The following is a 25,855-nucleotide window of genomic DNA, read 5'->3' on the forward strand; positions in this document are numbered from 1 at the left end:
TTTTTTTTTTTTTTTTTTTTTTTTTGTTTTTTTTTTTTTGTCTTTTTCCGTGTCCGGCAACAGATCGCAACCCTCAGTGTTGCCCCCGTACCGGACCGGGGACCGGCAATGGGATCGCAACCCTCGGTGTTGCTCCCGCGCCTCGCTCAGCCAGTGAGCGGGAACCGGTCTGTATGTGGGATCCGAACCCTCGGGCGGGAGCGCCGCCGCGCTTCCCAGGCGGCGCACTATCCAGTGTGCCACCGGGCCGGCCCTAAAAATTTTTTTAGGTAAAAATAGGGTAAGACTTTTAATTTCATGAGTTAGATAAAATAAAATATATAACAGATATTTTAATTTCTCAGCAATTAAAAATGTTCTATATCTGTAAGGGGAAATTACACTTACATATCGAGTATCTTTTTCCTATTGCCAATGCACTTAACTGATGAATATTTATTTACTATTCTACATATATGTACGTGTTTTATGAATTCAGTTTAATTAAAAAGTGTAAGGAAAAACATTTGTGAAAATAGTTTGTTATTTTTTAATAAAGTTATTCAAATTTATTATAGAAAAATTTGGAAAATATAGAGTGGAAAGAAGAAACACAATAAACCTACCACATGAAACCAGTTGCTGTTATTTAAATGTATTTTCTTTTAGTCTTATATTCCTTTTGGCTGTTAGCTCAATTTATTGTCAATTAACAAATTAATAATAACATAATATGCTATCTATAATAATATATAATTAAAAATACAATATACTTTGGTTCTATAAATAATTTCTCTTTAAGAAGAAAAAGATTTTAATTGACAATTATTCTGGTTTCATTTTTATATACTTTGTCATAGCTGTAATCATATTATTCTTTCTATCTCTATTTTTTTGTTTAACATTATAAGGTAAGCATTTTTTTGCATATTATTTCAAAACTTGTTTTAATTCTGTATGAATTGATACTTTACATATATTTTTGCAATTTCCATTGCTATTGGAAATATAGTTGTTTTTTTTAATGTGGATTTGTGATTAATAACTCTACAGTGAACAGTATGTATATTGATTTTAATCTTTTGATCGATTCCCAGAAGTAAAATTACTAAGTCAAAAGCATTGATTATTATTAAAGTACCATACATGGAAATCAAATAGATGAAAGTAATGAGCACTTACAAATGGGTCAGAGAGGTTGCATTATAATTGATAATTTGAGAAAGGGTCATGGAAACGAATCGGAGAGAAATGTAATTCTTTTTCCATCTCTTCAGAGAAAAACTCAATATGGGAAAAGTAACAATTATGATAGAGGAAAAGTAACAAGAGGTAGATCAAAACAGTCCTTTAAAATCTTGTTAATTTTGTAACACCAGAGACTATAACAGTTATTGACCTCTTTTGCTTACAAAATAGTACACATAAATTGTAAGACAAAACCCATCCATTGTCCCATAATGCAGAGACAAGCTAACATTTTGATGCATTGACTTCCATGCTTTGTGTGTATGTATATGTGTTGGGGGAGGGAGGGTACATAAAATGAGATGAACCTCTATGTATGGTTGATATCCTGCTTTTATTATTTTACATAATATGATCATATCTCTATATCACTTTTTAAAATCTGTGATATTTAGTTGCTGCACAATATTTTATAATTTATTTATTTATTTATTCATTGACATTTATGTTATTTTCAAAGTCTTGTTGGTATAAATATCACTTCAATGAGAAATTTTATAAGTAAATTTGGCACTTATGATTATGCAATTAGAATAAGTACCTATAATGGGAATTACTAGTTCAATGGGAATGCCATATACAGATTTCTAAAATTCATCTATGTGAGAGGATGTAGGGTTTATCTTTTAAATTTTTATAACTAAAATCTCCCTTAGGTTATTATGATGCTGTATAACCCTAAAGACTTTATTTGGGTACCAAGTCACTAATCCTCCTTTCTTGGACAAATATGTGGCTATCAGATAGTTAAATGAATTATTCATTAGTATCACTAACTAAAAGGAATTTGTGGAGGGTCCAGAAAAAAATAAGTTGCTTAAGGTTAATTAAGCATCCATTATGGTTATTGTATGCTGATCCCATTATCACATGGTGGTTTTAACCATCTCCTCAGTGTGTTTTCTCTTTCTACCCTAGAGTGCCTTTTAAGGTTGAATCCCAAGACGTGTGGTTCTTTAAGGGTTTCCCAACTGCATAGGTGGAAAAAGAATCTGTAATCTCACTCACTCACTCAGCCTCTCTTGTCTCTTTCTCTCTCTGTCTCTGTCTCTCTTTCTCTTTCTCTTCTCTGGTTACATACTATCTTTTCTCTCTGGTGGTTTGGCTGGCCTGAAGGGTTATAAAATATTTTTCTTCTTTTTTTTCATGTTCTGATTTTAATCTGCGTGATGTGAGTAGATATTTGCTCATCTCTGTAGTTAAGAGTGTAGAAAGAATAAATCATCAACAGAGTGCCTCTAGGAAGATTTTCCCCACCTGGATACATTCCCCCTGTCTTTTCTACTTTAAAACTTTCCCTTTCCCACAGAAATTGAACAAAGAACACAGCAGACTACACTTCAGAAGGCTGGGGCTCTTTTGGAACTGCCTCAGCAGAAAAGCTTTTTGGGACCTTTAACCTTGGACTCTTCCTCATTTCCTTTGTTTGGGCAACTAAGTACTGTTGATTTGGAATGATGAATGGTTGAGTTCAGGCCACCAGTGGATGGTACTCTGAAGTGAATAGGTGATTTCTGTGTGACTTTTAGAATTTTTAAAAGACACTAACATTTGTGTGTATTATTGCACTCTTTGTGGAACTGTTTCTGAAATAATAAATCTGGGATCCCACATTTTATCCAACTGAGCTCCTTAAGCTTTGGAACTGTGGATGTGGAGCTCTTGGGCTGGGCCCTGAGGCCTGGTGTAAGGTCTGGCCTAGGTGGAGAGGGACAAACATCCTTGGGGAATGAAGTCATGGCAAGTTTTAGTCTTCTTGGGGCACGATACTTAGTTACTGAATAATGCATATTTAATATATGTCAAATCAGTTCTAGATTTATAAAGGATGGAATAGCAGATCCTTGTATATTGCATTTTAATGTCCAGAAGGAGCAGAGGAATGGATGAAACTAACAAGTCACTTTTGCTCCTGCCAGTCAGAATAGAAAAAGTTGAAGTGGCAGAAGATAATGAAATTATTTGTTAAAATGAAGTTTTGACTTCTCTGTTGAATTCCATTTATTCATGCCACTCCAGTTTTCCATCAATAACTGAATTCAGGCCAATTTGATTGGGTACATTGTTATGCCCTCATCTCTAAATTATGCTAGAATATCAATACCATATATAAAACCGAATAACAATAATGCTTGTTTTGCAGATACTTGAATTATATGTCTTATATTGTTTTCCAGGAAAAGGTGATGTATTTGGAGACATCTTCTGGAAGGAAACCACCCTTGCTCATGCATGTGCCAATGTCCGGGCACTGACATACTGTGACCTACACATCATCAAGCGGGAAGCCTTGCTCAAAGTCCTGGACTTTTATACGGCTTTTGCAAACTCATTCTCAAGGAACCTCACTCTTACTTGCAATCTAAGGAAACGGGTATGTTGTCTGGATCTATTTTCCCTTATCAGTATCCAGAGGATTAATGTGTTTTGCTCTACTAACTGAGGAGTCGAAAAGTTACTTCATTTTTTAATAGTATATTGCCATCAGTGTTAAGTGACATAATTTTCTTTGCCTTTACTTATATTTTGTTTACTTTTTTAAGGGAAAAACATGCTGATTATATGAGTACAAATTTGAATCTTTATTATTTAAGATGCAAAATAAAAAACAGGCTTGAGGAAAAGCAAATAAACTGTAAACTGTATTATGATATAGTTAGTTCTTGGATCTTATACTAGTGCCATTAAGTGAATACCAGTGTCTTTTACTTTATTATTTAGATTTTTTAAAAGCTGGTAAGGTTAATCAAGCCTGTTGCCTGTTTTACATGCCCACCTCTCTTTAGACCCTCCTTCTCATTTAATAATCAATTTACAAAGCTTACTCTCCATTAATTCTTTCGAAGAACACTATCTCAAAAATTAATTAGTCACACTGACATGTCTTACAAATAGGTATAGGAATACTTTATTTTGTACTGCTGCTGCAAATGTAATCTTCTTTGCCATTTTCTTTGTTATTGATGAGTGTGACACAAATTTAATTTGCATAAAGAAATCTCCTAGCTCTGATTTATAGGTCACTGGGCTTTGACTAGGGCTCTTTTACTGCCAAGAATGAAATACATGTTTGGACAACTGCACTTAAGGAATTTCATCTAAAATGATTCCCTGTCTATGGTGAAGTATTTTGAAATACCAATTCTTTGTTTTCACGACCTCCTCAAATAATACTTTCCCTGTACCTGACATAGAGGGAAAAAATCAAGCCAAGAGACAAATTAATGTCTATATTGTAGCAACATAGAAATGAACATAAATCAATGTAATTCCTACTTGGGGTTCCAAGGGAGTACAAGACTAGCAGGAGTATTATTCATACTAGCTGAATCACAACATTTGATCTATATTTGAACAACATGTTCAGTTTATACTTTTGTTAACAAATAGTTATTGAGCATCCAGAATCTGCAAGACTAAATGTAAATACCTATACAGAGCACAAAGACCGAATGGTGTTCCTGTGCTCAAGAAGCTTACAGTCAAGTGTGATTATTACGTGAAACATGCCTAATTGAAAGTTAAGGTAGTAATAAATGTGGAAGAATGTAGAAGAGAGGTGCCAAATGTGAACTAAATATGGAACTTTCTTGCTTATTCGTTAGGGAGCCCAGAGTCCTTTTCAGTATTAAGCAGAAATGTCTCCATTGGTCTAAGTTCTACCTTCTGCAATGACAAATTCCCCTTCTACAAAGCAGCCTGTTAAATATTTGAAGCTCTTATATTATTATTGTCTTATCCAATCTAAAATGTTCAGGTTTTGAAATCTTCCCCTATCCTGCAAGATTGCCAAAACCACGTGCACATCACACACACACACACACAAACACACACACATGCTTACACACAGGATCGTTGGTTATGAAAGTTGAGTGCACATCTTAGTGTGACTACCTCTGATAAGAAGAGAAACTAGAGACAGAAAACTCGTGTCTGTTTTTAATGGGACCTGGGAATGATGTGCCTGTCTCTGCAGTGCCAGTGTGCTGAATTACATCAAATGCCTTCTTCCGTTTAAAACCTGTTCCCTGTTATAACTTGTGTCAGTCTTTTATAATTCCAGCCTCTTTGCTCTTGATGGATTATCTCAATAACATGGCAAATTGTGTGAACAGGGTGTATAGTCAGTGTGTGTCATTTTATTTTCAGAAAAAAAATATTCTCATAAAAAAGTGAAATTTGAGAAAATATCTTCCAATGATTACTAATAATAACTACCATTTTGAGAGCCTGTTCTATATAGCAAGGCACTTTAGCACATTTTACATATGATGATTATATTAAATGTCAATCACCCACAAACAAGGCAGCATAATCTCCTTTTCACACATGAGGAGGTTGGAGTTCTGAAACAGGGATAGCTAGTTGCCGAATAACTTATTGATCAGGGCTTGGATTTGAACCCATCTCTGTATGATTTTAAAATCTATATTTTTTAGACTATAACCTGTTACTTTAGCTTGTAAAAGTAGCTTTCATTTCATTTTTTACAACAATATTCTACAGATACACTCTCAACAATTTATAGTTTCTCATTCATTCATTGACTTTATTCCCCATTGATCTATTAATAAAAATATTTTTTTCTTGTTGCTATTCTTATAAGCATTATTATAGTAAATATTTGTTTTGAATTGTATAATCAAAATTATGTCCATAGTATACTCTTGATATCTCATAGCTATCATAACTATTAATTAAGGGCATGCTCCTGATAAGAGGGGGAGCATATTTTGAACCCAAGTTATCAGCCATAGTAGATGACAGCTCTGTATAATAAGCATATACCAAGGCTCATTAGAGAAATTTGTATAGTGTGCAGTTTTCAGTGGCTGCAAGTGGGAGGAATGTGATAGTTCTTTAGAGGCTTGCCTTCTTCTCTGTTAAAGAAAAATAAGATGTTTGCTATGAAAATGTAGCTCCCCCTAACCATCCTTAAACCTCTCTATATAAAAATTCTAGAGCTATAATTGATAATTTTATGCAACAACTAGATGAGGGATTGACAAACTTTTTTTGTTAAGAACCAGGTAGTAAATATTTTAGGATTTGTGAGTCAATCTCAACTACTCGACATTACCATTGTAGTGTGAAAGCAGTGTCTTAGGCTGCTTGGGCTACCATAACAAAATACCATAGACCGAATGGCTTAAACAACAGAAATTTATTTCTTACAGTTCTAGAGACTGAGAAGTCTAAGATCAAGATACTGGTCAATTTAGTTCCCTGGTGAGGGATCTCTTCCTGACGTGTAGATGGCCACCTTCTCATTGTGCTGTCACATGGTAGAGAAAGAGAGGAGGCAAACTCACTGGTGTCTCTCCTTATAAGGGCACTAATCCCATCATGAGGGCCACACTGTTAGGACCTCCTCTAAACCTAATTACTTCCCAAAGGTCCCATCTCTGAATACCATCACATTGGGGATTAGGGCTTCATCATATGAATTTTGGGGGGGACAAAACTCAGTTCGTAGCAGCAGCCATAGAAAATATGTAAATAAATGAGCATTTTTGTGTTTCAATAAATCTGTATTTACAAAACAGGTGGCTGCCCATGGGCCTTACGTGTGTCAACTGCTGAAGGCAGAGGACTGGAAATTAGGTGGGGATGACAATGGCATACAAATAAAATTCCCTTCCTCTTTATTTAAAAGCAAATCTTTACTACTTGTTATCTAGCCAGAGGGTTATCATGAAATGGAAAATACCATAAATAAGAGGTGGCTATAGGAACCGGGTAGATAACATAAAGGCGTGAGGCAAGGCTTATAGCTGCTGTGATGACGGGAGAGTTCACACCATATATAAAAGCCACTACTCAGTCTGGCTTTCCCTTGCTGCAATGCCATCCTAGTGTTGCTTGATCTTCATATTTTTTTCCTAGAGTAGCCAGAATTTTTAAGTAAAATCACATTAGTTTAGTAAGTGGTTTGTTTTTTAAATCCTGTAGTCAAAAACCACAAGTCTGTTTGCTATTGTTCCAACAGTTTGTTACCTAAATGGAATGATTTAATGAACCTCTGAACTCATGGTACTAGAAACCTGAGATTTTTACCCAGGGTCTGTAAATTTTGATGAGAAAAAACATGATATCTTTATTTTCCTTAATTTCTAACTGAAATTTAGCTTTTTCTTTTCATTTATGAAGATTGATATCCAACTACATCGTTATTAGAAGTACCAAAAGGAATAATAGATATTTTCAATCATATATGTTAAAGATATCCTGAAATGTTGTTTATGCTTATCGCTAGTTAGAAATTATGGCAGTTATTAGACCAACTGCTAAATATGTTACTGTGTTAATGAAGAAGCACATAGATTACTATATTGGAAATTATTTTTAAATATTTTGATAGCTGGATGTGAATTTAATGTGTTTCCTTTGCAATCTTATGCATTTTTAAAATTTTCATATTTATTTATATGTATTTTTTTATTTTAACATTTGCTTGTACATATTTGTGGGGTACAGTGTGTTGTTTCAGTACATGCATATACAATCTTATGTATTTTATTTTGTGCATTTAAAGCAACTCTTCTAAGAAGAGGTCCACAGGCTTTGCCAGATTGTTGGGGTTAAGATCCTGTGTATGTGAATCAAAAACTAAACTGAGCTGGGCAAAAGGACTGGTTGGTGTATTTTTTTCAGTAACAAGAACACAATTTCATAGTTTCCAATAAGTTTAAACATATTTAAAAAAGGCATGGGAGAGCAGCAGAGGAATGTTGACTTACTTGCTGACTTTATTTATATATTTGTTTGCTTAACCAATTCAAGATGCCATTTCCTGGAATAACAAAATGGTGTTTATTAAATTGAGGACCAGCCCTCAGGTGTGTTTCAAAGAAGGTAAGCAGCGCACCTAGCACAGGTGATACCTAAATTTTAAAGGGTTCTCATTAGACTTTTAAAGTTAATGTTGTACTTCAATTCATTCTGCCTAGTTATACGATGTTGTTTACCATTAGTGTAAATAAGAGTTAAACTAGGAGGCATGGCTGTTGCCCTTTGAAAGACTTGCTTATAAAGCTGGCCCTTGGGAACTTGGATTTTAGGAGGGTTCTCACCCTTTAACTGGTAAGAGTGGCTTGTTGTGCCTAAACAGTATATTCAAATAATTTGATCTATTCTGAACACCTACTTTCGTTCCAGAAGTATGAGCTTTGTATTTGCCAGGTGGAGGATGCATATGTGATCAGTCCCTAGTAAAAAAACCCTGAGTCTCTCATGAGTTTCCCTGGTAGATAACATTTCACACATGTTGTCACAACTCTTGCTGGAGGAATTAAGGAAGTTTGTGCCTGGCTACCCCCAGACTTTGCCCAAGCATTTTACACTTTGTTAAGTTTGCTTTGTATTCTTATGCTGCAATAAGTCATAACCATCAGTGTGACTATATGCTGAATCCTGTGAGTCCCCTTAGCACATTGTCCCATCCACAGGTGGTCTTGAGGACCACCAATGAACCATTTATAAAGGTTGATATGAAATCTGTATCCTCAGAGGTCCTCAAATATGCAGATATATTAGTTATTTCTTTATAGCCTTTTTTCCATTATAGACCCTTGTTGTATGTGTAAAAGAGAATGAACCATTTAAGAACTGGTGGGTATATTTGTCCACGAGGCTGTCAAGAGAATTCCATTTCCTTGAAACTTAAAATAAATGTTGCATTAGCACTTATGGCTACATTAAGCATGGCTGAGATTTTGAATATTTCTGAATATTTCCTTCACTTTCAAGATAGCAAGAACACATTTTCTTCCAGATTGACTATTTAAATAGGATGAGTGAGGGATTTTATTTGCTATTTTCTCTACAGTTTTTTAAAGTGTGGCACAGACAGGATTGGCTGGCTCACTATATATTCAATATTCATCCATCAAGCTCCCACCTCATAACCATGGGGTCATGGAGACAAAAGGCTCAGTGACTGCCCCTAGGAGTCTACAGTCTAGTGAGAGACCATAATATAATTGGATAAGTGCCATGTGAGGGTTACTCTCAGGTACAAAGGGAGCATAAAGGAGATAAATCCAGTTCATCCCAGGGAGTAGATAGGGAAGGACTCCACGTGGTGATGATAACACTGGAGTTAGGATTTTACTGCAAGCAAAGGGATAGTCTAGAGCAAGGAAGGATCTTGTAAATAACCTATTTCAGTTTATTTTCATTAAAGATGAGAAAACTAAGAACGTTAAGTGATTTGCTCAAATTCACTTATGTAATTAGGGGCAGAGTTGGGAGTAGAATCCAAGCCTTTTGAGTCTCATGCTGCCAGTATTTCTACTATATAACCTGGACTGAAAGCCTTTTGTAGAAGATTGTGAGTAAAAGTCAGTATGTGATTGTGCCCATTTTTATTAGGGAAGAAGGAAGATATATGGCATGTGTTAGTATGTGATTCATAGATTGATTTTAATGTTTTTCACAGCATGGTTCAGGATAATACTAACAATGGAGCCAATAATACAAACAAATAACAAACAAACAAACAAGCTATAAGTAGTGTTGAGAGTCTGTGAACTGGACTTTAAACTCCCAATCTGAGTACAAACCACTGTATATGGTGTGGCCACAGCAGGCATGTCACCGCCTGTGTTGTAAAGGATCTCGTTGTAGTGAAAGGCTGTAACTGTCATATCAATATTGCTCAAGAAGTGTTACTGAATATGGTAAAATGTTGCCGTGCTGCTAATACTGCATTCTAGTATACTCTTTGCTATCATGCCAGTACTTGTAAGAAGTATGCTGGCTGCTGCACCACTTAGTATAAATATATAGAAAAAGAAAATTTCTCACATTAAACAAAAACCACTATTTTTTCACTTTTGTATTTTAACTTATTTTAAAGATGATAGCAGTGACACACTTTCACATTAGAAGCTATGAAAAAATATTGACAAGTTTACCACCAATCATGACAGTTATGAGTGCTAAAAGTATTAGTTGATCAAAAAAAAAAAAAAAAAAAAAAAGGAAAAGAAGAAAGAAAAACTAAGTGTTTCCTGGAAAAATAACTAAGATCAAACAATGTTAATACAGGCTAAAATTGTACAATAAAGTGGGCTTCCCTTTTAAATACCAAGTTTATGTTACATTAATGGTTGTAAACCCCGCTGTGGTTCCAGATTGAGTGGTCATGGCTAGAGAATTGGTGTGTCTTTTCACTCCATGGCTCTGCTGAATTTGTTGCTAGTGTAATCAAAATTTCTAAGTCAAATGGTTCTATAGAAAATGTCTCTAATACTTTTACTATTGTCGTAGAGTGGAGCCCATTGGACATTGTTAAAAATGATGTCATGCTGACCCTTGCCCTTTGGTTGTGGTCTCAAAGAAATGCCTCCATTATTGCCTCAGAGACCTGCCTTGCTCTAGCTCCGTAATTTCTACTTTAGACTCTTTTGTACTGAACATCTCTGTACCACTTAGTACAACACACAGGCTAAGCTGGGACACCTAGCCAATACTCATTTAACCTTGTATTAGTTTTCTTAGATTGACATAACAACATACCTTTGGCATGTGTTGTCACAACTCTTGCCGGAGGAATTAGGGAGAGGACCCTTGGAGGCTTGTGCCCGGCTTTACCCTGCATCTTTTTCTTTGGTGAGTTTGCTTAGACTGGGTGGCTTACACAACGGAAATTTATCTTTCACAGTTCTGAAGATTAGAATTCCAAAATCAAGGTGCCAGCAGGGTTGGTGTCTGGCAAGGCCTCTACCTTTGGGTTGCAAAGGCCACCTTCTCTCTGTGTGCTCACACGGCCTTTCCACAGTGCCTGTGTGTGGACAGAGCTTGCTCACTCTCTGGTGTCTCTTCTTATGAAGACACTCATCTTACTGGAACAGGGCACCATCATTATAACCTCATGCAATCTTGGTTCCTTTTTAGGAAACTCATCTCCAAATATAGCCATGCTACAGATTAGGGCTCAAACATATGGGGGGAGGGGGGAAGAGCACAGACATTCAGTCCCTAACAACTGTGTTTTATTTTTTTAATTAAGTATGAAGAAATAACATTGAAAAATATTCTAAAATCAAAATATACAGCTGAAGTGAGTCTACATTACTGGGAATGTGCAGCAGCATTCAGTGCTGATTTTTATAACACCAGGGCAATGCATAATTATCAATACTAGCACAACATTCCTGCACTCTGACAGTCACTTAAGAAGGATTCTCATTTAAAATGAGTAAAGTGTCCTCCAAGAATGATCAATACAAATTATAAAATGGAAAAACAGAACGTAGAGGTACTTGTAGAATTCCTTTCCCTTCATAAAACCAAGTTCCTTTTCCACACATGGCACGCTGCTTAAGTAGAGATCAGCTGAAGCCCCTTGGCAGTATTATGGAGAAACGTCATACCAATCCTGGTTTTTGATGTTCCTGCAGTGAGATACAGTGGCTTAAGTTTACTCTTGCATTAGCACAGGCTCAGAAGTCAATAACTCTTTTCTCTCCAGAAAGCATTCTTGTCATGGTGAGTCCAACAGCACAGAATGTCTTTTTTTCTGTGAGCAATGAAGCATCTTAGCAGTGATTACCTTTTGTAGATAAAAGGCATACCAGAATTGGATATCAAAAAGAACTAAAGTATTTGCTTGGTGTACATGTGTCGCAGATTGTATGTATTTCAGTAGCCAATACAAGCATCTTTGAGGAAATGGTCTAGGAAGTGACAATGGGAGTTCCAACTTCACTACTTTCTTTCCTAACCCCCTGCCCTGCCAATGGTATATCAGCTAAAGAAAATATGAGAGCACATTCATTTCACAAATCCATCATTTTTTAATCCTGTGGGAAAGACATTAATTGATAAAACATTGTCCACATTTGGAATAAAAGATTAGATGAGGTCCATAAAACTCTAAAATATTACATGGTATCTATGCTTACTTCTCTCATAGCACTGATTATGGTCACTTTGTTTTCCTATTTACGTGTTTAATTTTTCAACTAAACAATGAGCTCCTTAAAGTAGGAATTTTCTGTAATCTTTTTATTGCCAGTGACCAGCATAGTGTCTTCAATTGAATGAATGAATCAGAATGAAACATGAATCTGTCGTGTTGTCCAGCAGTTTTTATCAATTAGAATAGTCACTGTCATCTAGAAAAACACGATACCCTTGACAACTTTAGCAAAAAGTCTTCTGAAATAGGATTATGAAAATGACCGTTAGTAACTGGTGTTAAATCATGGTTAGAGTTAACTTCCAGCTGGTCTTTCTAACCACTTGTGTCTGCAGATTCTGCACAATCCTGCAGCAGCTTGTCTAGAGCTCTCAGAATAGCACACACAATCTTGACATCACTGTAAGTGAATTAAGATAACCCAATGCCAGGGGCTGTGATTACCAAAGCAGTTCCTTTTTCTCTTTTCTCTCATTTTTCTCTGAAGAATCTGCATACCAACTTTGAACCTGAGCAGAGTATAGTTATAGCTCTCATAACCCCTATTGATCATCAGGACTGCAAATTTACTCCAAATGACTGGCCCTGCTGGCAGTAGCTCTCCTGACATGTTGTGGTTTGTAGAGCTTTCACTGCCGAAATGGTGTAGCTTGCTGCTTTGCAGTGTACACAGCACAGGCATGATCTCATTGAGCTTCAAATCAGGTGAGGTGACTTGCTCATGGCCACATATTTGATAGTTGCTTTGAGGCTCCAATCTCAGTCTTCCAACTTCAAGATGGCTCTCATTTCACTGATTGGGGTAGAAAGAGACAGACCTTCAGCAATTCAGAAGTTTGTCATGTGCATTTAGATGAAGCAGGACCTAATTATGGAATCTTTTGAGACCTTATCTTCTATTTGGGCTCTCTGTTGGTCTGCTTCCAGACAGAATAAAAACTTTTCCACATTTAGTTACCAGGACAGAGGTTCACAGATCCCTCACTCTTCAATATGTTTCCAAAGCAGTTATGTAAAGACAAGATTTCCCAAGGTTCAGAGTGGACACTGGATTCGATAATATACCAACATATTCGACACTGGATTATACTCTTTATTGTTTGCCCGCTCTTCTTTTCAAAACTAGAGCTATTCTTATTGCAAGAAAATATGTATTTTAGTAGGAAACAAGGAGGAAATAAATAATTTTAATAGAAAAGTATTTAACTAATATAATATAAAAAGGAAGATATTTCATAAATTATTTTTCTTGGGAATTCTCCATGTATCCAATAATGCACTTGAATAATTTGGTTTTTTGTTAGGGCTGAATCCTGCCTTACACAAATGCTTTCCTGGGGTCATCATAGCTGGACACCTGATTATTTATTTCCAAAGTGCCTACCACTTCTTAATTCTCAACAGCTAATATTCAATGAAGGGCCACTGGAAGCATGGGGCTTTATCACACCATCTTTATTTAAAGGAAAATACTCCTCATAAACTAAAAAGCAAAGGTTTTTATTAATGTAAGCACTAAAATGTGTGTATTATTTTCTTCCCTAATGTCCTTTGGTACTGATTTGAATTTGGAGTTTATCCAATTTTTTCTATCCCAACTTATTACGTCTCTTTTTTCCTTTTTTCTTCTAGAAAAAGTCAATGAATATTCTATATGGTTGAAAATATTATAATTTAATATAGTGTGAATCTTTTTGTGGATCTGTATTTGAATATATTTTTAGGCAGAGTTCTTTTTGGGGTTCCTCCTTCTCCAACCCCCAAGGCAATATCTAAATTTAATCATATGGTTTATCATTGTAGGGATTTCTGCCTTTTACTTTTTGAGCTGAATTCATCAGCTCAGGTTTTTCTGTCCTCTGACATATCTGGGAAAATTCAGAGCTCAACAGACATGTATTTGAAAGGGTTCCATGCTGATTCTGAGCAGTAGCTTTTTAATGCTTTTCAAAGGGACATCTTTTAAAAAAGCATTTGGTTATTCAAAGTAGGGATTTAAGATGTTCATAGTGAATTCTTTTTTTTTCTTATTATTTTTATTTGTACATGTTTATGGGGTACAGAGTTGACTATCAGTATTTGTGTGCAGTACGTGATGATCAAATCAATATTGTTAGCATGTTCAGCATTACAAACAATAATTACTTTTTGTGTCCCTTCAGTCAGACTGTTTCCAAAAAATGTAAGATAAATATCATAATAATATATATGAGTGTCTATAGAATAGAAAGAACTTTAAAGCAATATATAAGAAAATACAGCTACTCTGTGGTTAGATTGAATTCCTAATAGTTGTCTGTTTTGACCAAAATAACATCTGCCTCCCTAGCTGGGAGGTGCATTTCATAGATTCTGGCATTCCAATCAAGTGATCTTTTCCCAAAGGAATCAAATCAAGTAATTCTACTAAATAGCCAGAGACACTCAGATAACCCAAGGAGGAGGCTATGGTAATTTCTTCTAGAGAAAGTCATTCATTTTCTTCCTCTTCTTTCTGAATCAGTTTATACTTGATTCACCCAACACTTTTAGAAGTTGACATTTGCTTTCACTGGGGTTTGTTCTACGCACTCAAATTTATCCTCTAGAGAGTGATGTCATCTTTTGAAGTTCAGCAGAGGTGCAGTCCCTTAGAAAACTCACAGTCTGGAATGAAAAGTGTAGAGTAAAAACTGTCACTGCTAATTCTGCACATAAGAATCCAATTTCCCCTAACAGCAGCCCACAGAGGTAATATGGGGCATTGGGCCCTAACCAGGAATTTGCTTCCTTCTTTTAACCAGTACCTTAACAACTATATTAGGTATATGTGGACTGCATCATAATTCAGTCACATTAAATGGGTAATAGGTAACACAGATCCTATGAAAGTTAGTTTTCTGTGACAGGAAGTTAGGTACCTCCTCTTAAGTGAGAAAATAGTGTTTCCTAATCCTCAGAAATCAGAAAGCATGAAGTGGAATGACCTACTTAGCCAGTGTAGAGCAAAGAGCGAAGGGTCGCTTGTGCCAGCAAAAGGTGAGCAGGAGAGATCAGATCCAGCCTGCGGGATTTAAGAGCCCATAAAATGAGGCTGACTGCTGGCTTGTTAACAGCGACATTTCCACATCTGAGAGTCACCAAGTGGCTTGTTACTGAAATCGCACACTAGGAGGAAGGCTCCCAGCCCAACAGCCTTTCTCTGTAGGCTGTTGGGAGTGGGAATAAGGATGGGGAGCAAAGAAAAGTTCTGGACAGGGGCTCAGTCCCTTCATTCCAACTTTCTTCTACCAAGTGTTTGTGAAGGTCTTAATATGAACTTTTGCTCTGGTGAAAAAACTATGAAAGTAGATTTGTATTTGGTAATTTTGCAAAGATGAAAACTCTCTGTTGTTGGGTTCCTAAGCTTGGTACATTCCTTTAGAAGGGTGTTTTTAAGTTTGAACCAGAAATTTTATGGAGGTTGATAACATTAAGAAAGCTTAAATAATATTGAGAGAGAGAGAGAGGACTGTAAAAATTTAAAAATTCAATCAGGACAGGTCTGTCAGCAGAAAAAACTTGCAATAAATGTAATTATATGAAAATGTACTCTATGTTTGGAGGGTAAACAGTTTATATACTATACCAAATGAAATATAAGAGATTTGAATTTCTAGCTTTTGAGCAAACTTTATAAGACAAACATATCAATCTCTTTCTAGAAGCACAGGCACCTCTGAATTTTCTACGATCAGATATCTATGCCCCAGAAATGAATTCATAATGAGGCCACAGAATTTTAAATTATCTGAGCATTTTCTCATTCTGTTCAAAGCCTCTTTAGAAAAATATTCCCGATTTAGAAAACAACTACTCTACTTTAGGTTTCAGACAGTGGTAATATTCAATCCTCTTGTGTGTTCTGGTTTGTCAAAAATACAGCTGATTAACTTTGATTAAAGAAGATCAGAGATGGAATTAATACCTCACCAAAATAAAGTCAAACTAACATTGATGACCAGGGCTATAATAAAGATGAAATATAACCATACATATGGCAATAAAAATGGTTATTTAAAATGGAAAACAAGGGCAAAGGCATTCATTTATTGAGTTATAAAAAGTCTTGTTCTCGAAATAAAAATTTTGAGATTACATCTTTAAAATATGGGGCAATAAAATTATTCAGATTTAGACAAATGAAAGAGAACTTGGGAAAATAATATAAGGAAAATGATATGTGTTCCTTGAATTGCTAATAAGGCAATTGAAAAGAAACAAATCACCTCCTCCTACGACTTATCCTATAGCTCCAGATTGCTCCTCAAGGGTCAACTTCAGCAACATCTCCTCCATACTCCTTTCCATGTGCTCCAGCTCCACATGACCTTTCCTTTTTCCATACTCCTGTACAACCATCCACTGCACCATTTGTTCGGTATTTACTGTATATTGCTTTGTAGGGTCCTACAATGAGCTAATAGATGCCCTGTCCCCATGCACTGACTGTTAAGCTCTTAAAGAGATGTTATCCCACACATACAACTGCTCTTTTCAGCCCAGCACTCCAGCAACGTTGTTGGTTGAATGAGTAATAATATCTCAGAGTTCATTAATTTAAGGCAATCTGTGCTGCTTCCCTTTCTGATGGTAGAACTCAATATCCATGTGGAAGTAAGTACTGAGAGGAGAGTAGCAGGAAAAGAGGAAAAAGAGATATTTGATTTATTATGTTTTTAAATTTTGAAAACTACTGGGATCATTCTGAATGTATCTTTAATAAGAGTTTGGAGAGATTACTTTTTTGATGAATTATAAAACTCTTTGGAAAGATAAAAAATTTAGACTTGCCTTTGGATTACTGTGAGCAAATACATTTCAATTGGTTAAAACTGGTCCCAAAATGGAAAGAGGGAATGGTGATATTTGCAATTCTCCAGGAAGTGCCTAAGTTCTTTCTGTTCCAGCATTGGGTGGCATTCAATTTAGAATGAATCTTTAGTTGTTATTTTGGTGAAGAAGAAAAGGAGAAAAGGGTGTCCCAAACATATGGCCCTTTCTTTTTTAAGCATCTGTAGGCAGGAGAAGTGGACCTTGGCTTCCACTCAATTCAGGAATAAAAACGATCCTGATTACACCTACAGTCAAGGAGCATTTATACTCTTTCCTAGGGAATGTACCAAGATCTCCCTTTGGAATGACTAGAGCACTGGCTTTAGGCTCAGGTGTGTGATCTTGGGCATATGAGTTTACATGCCTTGGTTTACACATCTGTAAAATGAGATATAATAGCCAATGAATATGCCTGGAGTACCTTTTAAGTGCCAGGCACTTTTATAAATACATCATACCCAGAAGTGAGTAAAACAGATACTCATAAGTTCCCTGCCCTCATTGGGTTTAGGGCCTAATGCCTACTTCACAGAGTAGTTGTGAGTGTAGAGACCAATCCATTGAGGTCTTAGTAAAGGTTAGCAGTGATGATGGTGATGATGGTGATGACAATGATGATGATGACTTGATGATGACAATGATGATAAGGACATGTTTCACAAATGGCAGTGCCTGACTGGTGCTCAAAATCCTCTCCCAAAATTCTAATAGTGAGAAAAGGTCAGGCAGTAGTCTCAGCATGTATTATTGGAGTCCATCGGTCCTTGGTGACAAGAAAGTAAGGGAAATGCTAAAAGTCACTCAGGTCTGATCTCTTTAGGAGATAGAATCCTCCTCTCATAAGCCAATGGAATGTGCTGAGAATTGCAGACAGAAGCACTTGTACACTCTCCCAGAACAACGTTGAGTTTTTCCAAAGGAAAACTTTCTTACTTTCTTCTGTTAACACAAAACAATATCTACCTCTACCTCTTTCAAAACTCCACACATTCAACATGATATCTATTAGGGGTGAAAACTTAACTGAGGCCCCTAATGTTTGATGAAATGATTTCACTAATAATACATCTTAAGAGAACAGTTAGGGGTTGTGATTTTAAGTTCAGGTCTTGGCATTTCTAGCTCAAGGATTAATTTCTCTAATCTAGTTTAATGAACAGACTTTCATGCTCTGTTTCATTGCATGTGCTAAGATTAGCTTTAGCTAATTTAACTTGACCTAAAACTTGCACTTTAACTCTAGGTTCTGATCTCATCCTGAATTACATCTATCAAGTTTGGCTATTTGAGAACCCTGCTATCTGCTGAAACACCATCCTTATAACCATATCCCTGTGGCTATAGAAACAGTTATTATGTAAATGTGTTCCTCTTAAGAGGAGACACTCTGGGGAAGCATTGGGAAAAACAGGAAAGAGCTTTGCCAGTTTATGCTTAGTATTGACTCAGTCATCCTGTAAACCAAGAACTAAGTTCACTCTTTTATTTTGAACCTCAAACTAAATTTGAATTGCTCTTTTAGAAGTGAAAGCCAACCCCTTTCACTTTCATAAAAATTTAAATTTCACCTTCCCTTAACGTTACAACATATTTGAAAGACTTAATTTTTTTTTAATACAAGTTACTTCCATTCATTTGCTTGTAAAAGAATACAATAAAGAGAAGCCACTGGTTTGGGAAGAAAGAGAAATATTGCTTCAACAAGCTCATTCCACTACTCAAATTTGTCAAAGAAAAGGTGAACTAATATCTTTTTTAAAAATAATATTTCCTGCAAGAAAAAGTTGCTCATTTTATTCATGTTTGACATTTCATAGTAAAGGTAAAATTCATTTTTAATGAAAAAGAGTCTACAGGGTTATTAATTAAAAGAAACACAGGAAGACAGAACTGTCATTTTAAAAGAGCACATCATGAATTAGAGAAAGCCTCCAGTCAAAAATACAGTTCAGCGTAGCTCTCTGCAGGATTGAAGGCTGTCCTGCCAGTGGAATCAACTCTCACCCTGCACCCTGGTTGGCACCTGTGTCATCTGGGCATAAGATACTTTTGCACCAAAGCCTTGGTAAACTTAGAAAAGTAGTTCCTTGAACTTGTTGCTTAAACCGTTTATACTTCTTATTTTTGGTCTATTGTTCTCATCACATTGTAAACTCCTTGAGGGCAAAGACTGTGAATAACGTAATCATAGCACTTAGAGTACTATTTTGTCCTGTGATCTTGAAAAAACATTTGACAAGTGAATGGATCAACATTTGAGTGCCTCCTATTTTCAAGAATACTGAATACAGTTATTACATGGATTTATATCCCCATAACATAAATAATATCTCTAAGAAAAGGTTAAAGAGGTTAGAATTATGTAATCTGTTGAAGAGAAGTTAATGCTGTAGAAATCTGCAGCAGAGCCAGGTTGTAAGAAACTTATAATGTAAATTGTCCCTTTGATGAGTTCATACTCTTCTCTCTTATCTCCTAGAACTTCTAGTTTTGCCTTTATCCCCATTCCTCACATTTTATTCTACACACAGCTTTTTGGTGCTTAGAAATACCCACTATTTTACAATTCTGTCTAACATTTACCTTTTAGGAACTTGTAGCATTTGAGGAGTCCAAGATTTAGAACTAGTGTGTCCATCCCATATTTGGGACCAATTGTAATATCGAAATGTGACTGTTAATACTGATAAAGGTGATTAGAGGATATGGCTTTAGGGCTGGATCAAGTGGTCTTTCCAATATTTTAGAGCTGAATTAGCCTCTCCATGCAGGTACTGGTCTGGCTGGGTAAGCCCTCCATAGATAGTTGCAATGGAATGCATCATCCCTGCAGGCAGGGCAGCTTCAAAAGGGGAGAGGAATTGGCTAGGCTCAGTTTCTTCTTCCAACCTAACCAATCAGAGCAGTCACTCCTCTTTGGGGGGGAAGAAAGTTAAAGGCCAAAAAAAAAAAAAAAATGTTAGGAATATTAGCCTTGTAGGAGGAAATACTTTCATATGGATGTACAGGTGGAGAGAGTAAGTATCCTCCCCTAAGGAGTGCAAATGGAATTACAGAACTTATGAATGATTTTTAACATACAGGTATAACAAACATATGCATAAAATATATAACATTTATAACATGAACAATATTTATACACATTTATAACATAAATGTTTTTACATATATAAGTATAACATGAGTAAATATAAATGTCTATAAGAAATATCTTAAAAAGTATAAATAAATATTTGTGATTTATTTATACACATATAAACATGTTGTATATCACACACATTTATCTACACTTTTAAAGATAACCCAATCTCTAGTGGTGGAATTCCAGGCAAAGTGATTATGACCTGAAGGATTTCAGACAACCTGGAGGAGATGCCATGGAGCTATGGATATTTTTGGGGATAGCTTAGATCAAACCATAGAGAAAAGGGATGATCTTGGGCCACCTACCTCAGAATCACCTGGGATGCTTGTTCAAGTTGCAGATTTCTGGGCTTTACTTTGTAGATACTGAACCATAGTTACCAGGTATGGGTGGGTAAGGATTTGCTCCAGGTCAGGTCATTCATATGCACAGCATGGTTGGAAAGCTGTTGTTCTTTCCTTTAAGGTAGTACAGGGGATTGTGGCCAGATTTTGTCACCTCCTGTACACCAAGGAGAGGAGACAGAGAAAATGGCTCAGTAACAAGGTGAGTTATTGATTTTCTGGATGAAGACTCTTCTGACAATAAGGGAGACCAAAGAAATGGCTGCTCTGTGTGGGAATTGTAAAAAGTTGCAAGTGTGCAGAATATTCCCCTCTTCTCCATACCCCCCGAAATTCCTAGCTTAGCCCTTACCCCCATGCTAGGATATACAGTCCATGTGGGGAGCAGGGCACCTACTATTATCCAGTCAATCTGTCTTCTTATGGGCTTCCATAAGGAATACCCTTGTCCCTCACCCTGTCCTGCCTCCCTCCACCCCATACAGTTTTTATCCTGGGCGTCTGTGTGGCCCCTGGCCTTAGAGCAAAGTCCCTTTTCCATAAATTACTACATTTATGAATAAAATATATGTGATTGGTTCTGTGAAAGTTTTAAGCCATGTATCATATAGGTATTAAATTTATATTTGTTGAGAGAGTTGATAAATTTAGTGCTTTTGAATATCCCATACCAGGTTAAGTATTCTGAGGAAATACTGCTTTGTTGGAAAGTCAGACTCCACTTAATACTGACTTTGTTTAAGGTTGCCTTTTACGGAATAATAACCTCTTGTTGTAAGAGGACAGTTTGCTATTATATAGAAGTGGTGTTGCTGCTATTCTGTCTAGGATGACACAGGACTGACCGTGGAGGTCTTAAGACTTTTGGAGACTTTCCAGCTCATGAGCTTGAGATCTACACAGACAAACTGAGTAACCAGCCACTGAATTTGTTTACCACACAAGATAGCTTGTGCATTAAAAGCCTGGAGCTTTGACCTTCACTCTTGCTGGCGATTTCTGCAATGTCAGTGCCCTACAGAAAAGATGTTCTGCAACATCTAAATTGAAGAAGTCTAAACACACCCTTTACAATCTCCCTAGTTACTTTCCCTGACTTCCTTCTCTCTCTTTTCGTTACTCCTCCTACTCAACAGTCTTTTGGATTAGAAGGTGTTTCGAAAGCTATAATATTTTACTTGAGTTTTTTTTTTTTAAGGATTCTGATTCTCTCCCTCTTGGTAATAGACATATGGTGTGGAAGAAAAAAAAGTTCCTGCTGTTTTAGATATTTTAATCAGAGAAAGTTTTCCCAAAGCCCTCTGAATAATTGGTTTGGTGAGTAATCAATTCTGTTTCTGACCGTAGGGTGAAGTTTAACTTCACAGGTCCTGAGACACTCAGTTTTCATATTGTTTTTCTACTTGTTGCTTCAGAATACATAAATGCACGTGGTTATACTTCCTTTCTCAAAGTCATGGCCAAGATATGTAAAGTTATTTTTTGTCATTGTTTAATATCCCAAATCATAATAGGTGCTCAATATATATTTTTTTCTTTCTTGATTTCATGTCAGGAAGTCCATTGGGTAGTATTCTGAGACTATTTGTGATATTATGGAAATGATTGATTAGGAATTGATAAATCTATATTTTCACCACAGTAATATTTCTTACATATTTCTTACCTTGAGTGACCAACTTAACCTCTTGTGCCTCAATATGATTGGTCATCTTTAAAAGGGGAATAATTATAATATCTAAAACTTCCAAATCTTTTACCATTTAGAAATCTAAGATGCAATATCTTATATGTCCTTCACAGAATATATCATTGTCTTCATTTTATAAGTGAGAAAACCAAGGTCCAGAGAAGTTATGTAACTTGCTAAGATCCCTCAGTATTACGTGACAAAGTAATAGACTTGGAACCAATTGATGTCTTCAGAAAATTTACTAATTTTTTCTTTATGTAAGTACATCTCACAGAGCTCAAGGAATTATTGGGATAAGTAAGTGAGGTAGTAGCAAAAGGGTAAAATATCAATAGTTATACAGATGTTAAGGTAATATTAATAAAGCAGGATTGTCTTTACTACTGAATCCCTTCAATACTTACTATCCTCTTTAGTTCTCTGAGGTTATAAGACTTTAAAGCTAATAGAGGAGAAAGAAATTAAACAGGTAAACCTTTGAATGGCAGTTCAAAAATTTAACTTGATTCTTTATTTCTTGGGTTAACTAGCCGTTCTCTATCAGGCTGAGGCTGTTTCTTGGCTCTTGGCTTTGGTAATGGAAAAAGACTGCACTGACAGCTCCCACCTACATACAGGTACTCTGCACCCAGCTTTGTCTCCCTTACTAAGAGAGCTTTCTCTTTTAAAACCTTGTCATTCAGAAAGTTTCTAGTGACTTCCACAGTCCCTAGAGAAAGAAACTGCCTAGATTGGAGGTGGAGTTGGGTGGAACAGATTCAGAGATTTGATACTCTGTGGATACAGGCAACATAGTGAATACGGGTGGTAAAGGACCATCCTGTGCTCAGCAGCGAGGCCCAGCTAAGGGTTTGCATATAAAAAAGAATTTATGTTTTAATACAAATTTTTAACCTTTACCTAGGCAGATGACTCAGGGGATCTTGCAATACTTTAAAGCAGTGGTTTTCCACCCGAGCTGAACTTTAGAATTGCCTGGGGGGCTTTGAAAAAAAGTACAATGGGCCTCACCCCATAAACATTCTAATTTAAATTGGTTTGGGACTGGGCATTGTTTTTTTTCCAGTTCTCTGGGTGGTTATAACATGCAGCCAGGGTTGAAACCACTGTTCTAGGTCAGTGATTCTAAAACTGTGCATCACCTGGGGGGTATTCACATAGAATCAATCTATAAAATCTTTAAGAGTTCCCACTTTTTGTTTTCATAAAAATTTAGCTGAATTATTTTTATTCCCTCCTTATTTGGGATTTTTACTTATTTAAATCTAATTATGTTAACTTACTTTTATTGAAGTCTAATAATAAAACCTAGAAGAAGTTAAGATCTTTTAAAAATCTAAAACAAGTGGAATCACACACTGCAAAGTACCTTGTACTCTTTTGGTTTTGAGGACATTAGCTATCCTAAAATTTCTGAAATATGTTGTATTTTCCTTATACCACCATTTTCCAAATGTTATCTCATTTAATTCTTCCAGACCTTTGAGGAAGATATTACTGTTCCATTTTATAATCCAGAAAACGGAGATTCACAGAGGCTAAATGGATCCCCAATAAGCAGAAGAGATGGAATTTAAACCCCATGGTCTACATTGAGACCAGTGGTCTTTTTTATACCACTTTGTCTTTAGAAACAGAAAACTCACAGATGATTTTTGCAGAACTAACAATTTACAGTGCTTTTCATTTAAACATTAACGCTATTCTTTTGCACATATATATATGCACATATATATACACACACAAATGTAGAGGCTATTGTAAAATAAAAACAGAAAACAAGACTGCATTGCTGTGTTTTGACAGGGAAGAAGGATTAGATAAGTAAGGAAATTTAAAGAAAATGAATCCACTTCTATTAGCCAAAAGTTTTTATCTGTCTCTCTGCAGAAATAAATTTTTAAAAATAATTCTAAGTAAGCTGCGAATATCACTCATGTGGGCTGATTCTCTTTTCCCTGCCTTATGTTATCATTGGGTGGGGGGAAGAGACCAAAAGTCAGCTACTACAAGATGCCAGAAAAGATGTGAGGGCTTTTACAATCTAAAATCTGGATAACCCAATCCTCATTTTGACTGACAGTTGGCTTGGTATGTTCGTTCATTAAACGTAATGGTAATGTGCTACTAGGTGTGCTAGGAGGTTGCTGTCTTCAGGCAGCCTGTATTACAGAGTTAAAAGGTCGCTCTGTGTGCATCATCATGAGCTTTCCCTGAACACGAGTTCTCCCATTCTCATCTAGCCTATTGATAAAAGCAGGCCCTTGTATCATCAATCATCCTCTCAACTGAAAATATAGTACAATCTTTTTAAAATCTCCCACATCAGAAGCATCAAACACCTCACAAAGTTCTTAAGGAACAGGTGCAAGCCACTTAATCTATCAGTACACTCGTTTTGCTGGGAAATCTCCATTATGAGCTTTCTTCAGATAGCAATCAATGTATTTTGAGATTATCATGCTTGCCCTTAAAAATGTGAGAAAGATATCTTTTGCATTTGTAAGCATTTTCCTTTTTTTTTTCATACACAGAAGAAATCAAGGCATATGTTTAAGTGACTTCTACTTGAAAAATAAGACATGTCTTGAAATTAGCAGATTATGTCGAGTTAACTAAGTAATGGAAGCCAGAAACGAGACTATTAAAAGCTTCCCATGAGTTCTTTGTTTTAAATTGCTGCACGGAGCTAATCAGTTTATATTGCTCTAAAGAGACAGGGGGAAGACTTTACATGTTAGTGGATATTAATTCCATTCTTACTAAGTATTATGCAAAAGTGATTCCTTGGCACTAAATAACCAGCTGTGCAATGTAGAGTTGACTGAACTTCATTTCCACCTTCATATTAAATATCTTTTATTTTATGTTTAGCTTGTCAAAACATATCAATGGCATGATAAATTTAATAAACAAAGGAAGAAAATCAGAATGAGGATGAAACATAGTGATGTCATCCTTTTGGGGTTACATCTTTCAAATATCATGTTTTTCTCTGAAATAACTTTACAGCCCAGGAAAGCTTTTTCAGGGTAGTGTGAAAGCAAGGGGCAAGCTGAGGTGTAATGTTAGAAAATCAGCAGGGAAGCAAAATGGGATGGTGAGCAGGAGGGGACTGGTAGTAGCTAAATAGTAGTTAGAACAAGGCCACCTCTGTCTGATGACCTAGGCCAGAGATATGATGGCCATAGTTATTGAGTTTCTGAGATTAGACAGGATGTACACAGAGGATGAACAGTAGAAAGATGGAGCGTAGTGACAAGAAGTGTGTCTTTCTGTAGTCAAAGATAGCCTCACAAATGCCCATATATGTATCTTCTGTATATTGTGACCACATGCATAAAAATCATACATCGATATATTAATCTTTCATTTAATGAGTCTATCTCAGACAGACTCCTACATGGTCTTCTTTCTTCTTCTGTTGGTTTAACCAGACTTGACTTGTTTAAGTGTGCTGCCTCTGGGAATGGAAAGCAGCTTAATAATGGTCTGTTTGTCAACAGAAAAGATTCTTAGTGCTGATTCAGATGTTAAACTATTCCAACCCCAGCCCTCCAAAATCACTATCTTACTTTGCTAAAAGGTGTACATTTAATTATGTTTTATGTTGATGGTCTGTTTATAAAATACTATTAAACTGCTGTTGTAAATCAAAAATAATG

At 36.0% G+C, this 25,855-nt stretch overlaps 1 protein-coding gene across 1 annotated transcript in view; it reads left to right on the forward strand.

Moving 5' to 3' along the window:
* KCNH5 (potassium voltage-gated channel, subfamily H (eag-related), member 5) overlaps positions 1-25,855 on the forward strand; it is a 318,706-nt gene that overhangs the window by 265,990 nt on the left and 26,861 nt on the right. The window contains exon 10 of the mRNA XM_008571772.1: positions 3,405-3,601. Coding sequence (XP_008569994.1) covers positions 3,405-3,601 — 197 coding nt within the window. The remainder of the gene's footprint in view (positions 1-3,404; positions 3,602-25,855) is intronic.

The sequence above is a fragment of the Galeopterus variegatus genome, unplaced genomic scaffold (assembly GCF_000696425.1).
Source record: "Galeopterus variegatus unplaced genomic scaffold, G_variegatus-3.0.2 Scaffold717, whole genome shotgun sequence".
Lineage (NCBI taxonomy): Eukaryota > Metazoa > Chordata > Mammalia > Dermoptera > Cynocephalidae > Galeopterus > Galeopterus variegatus.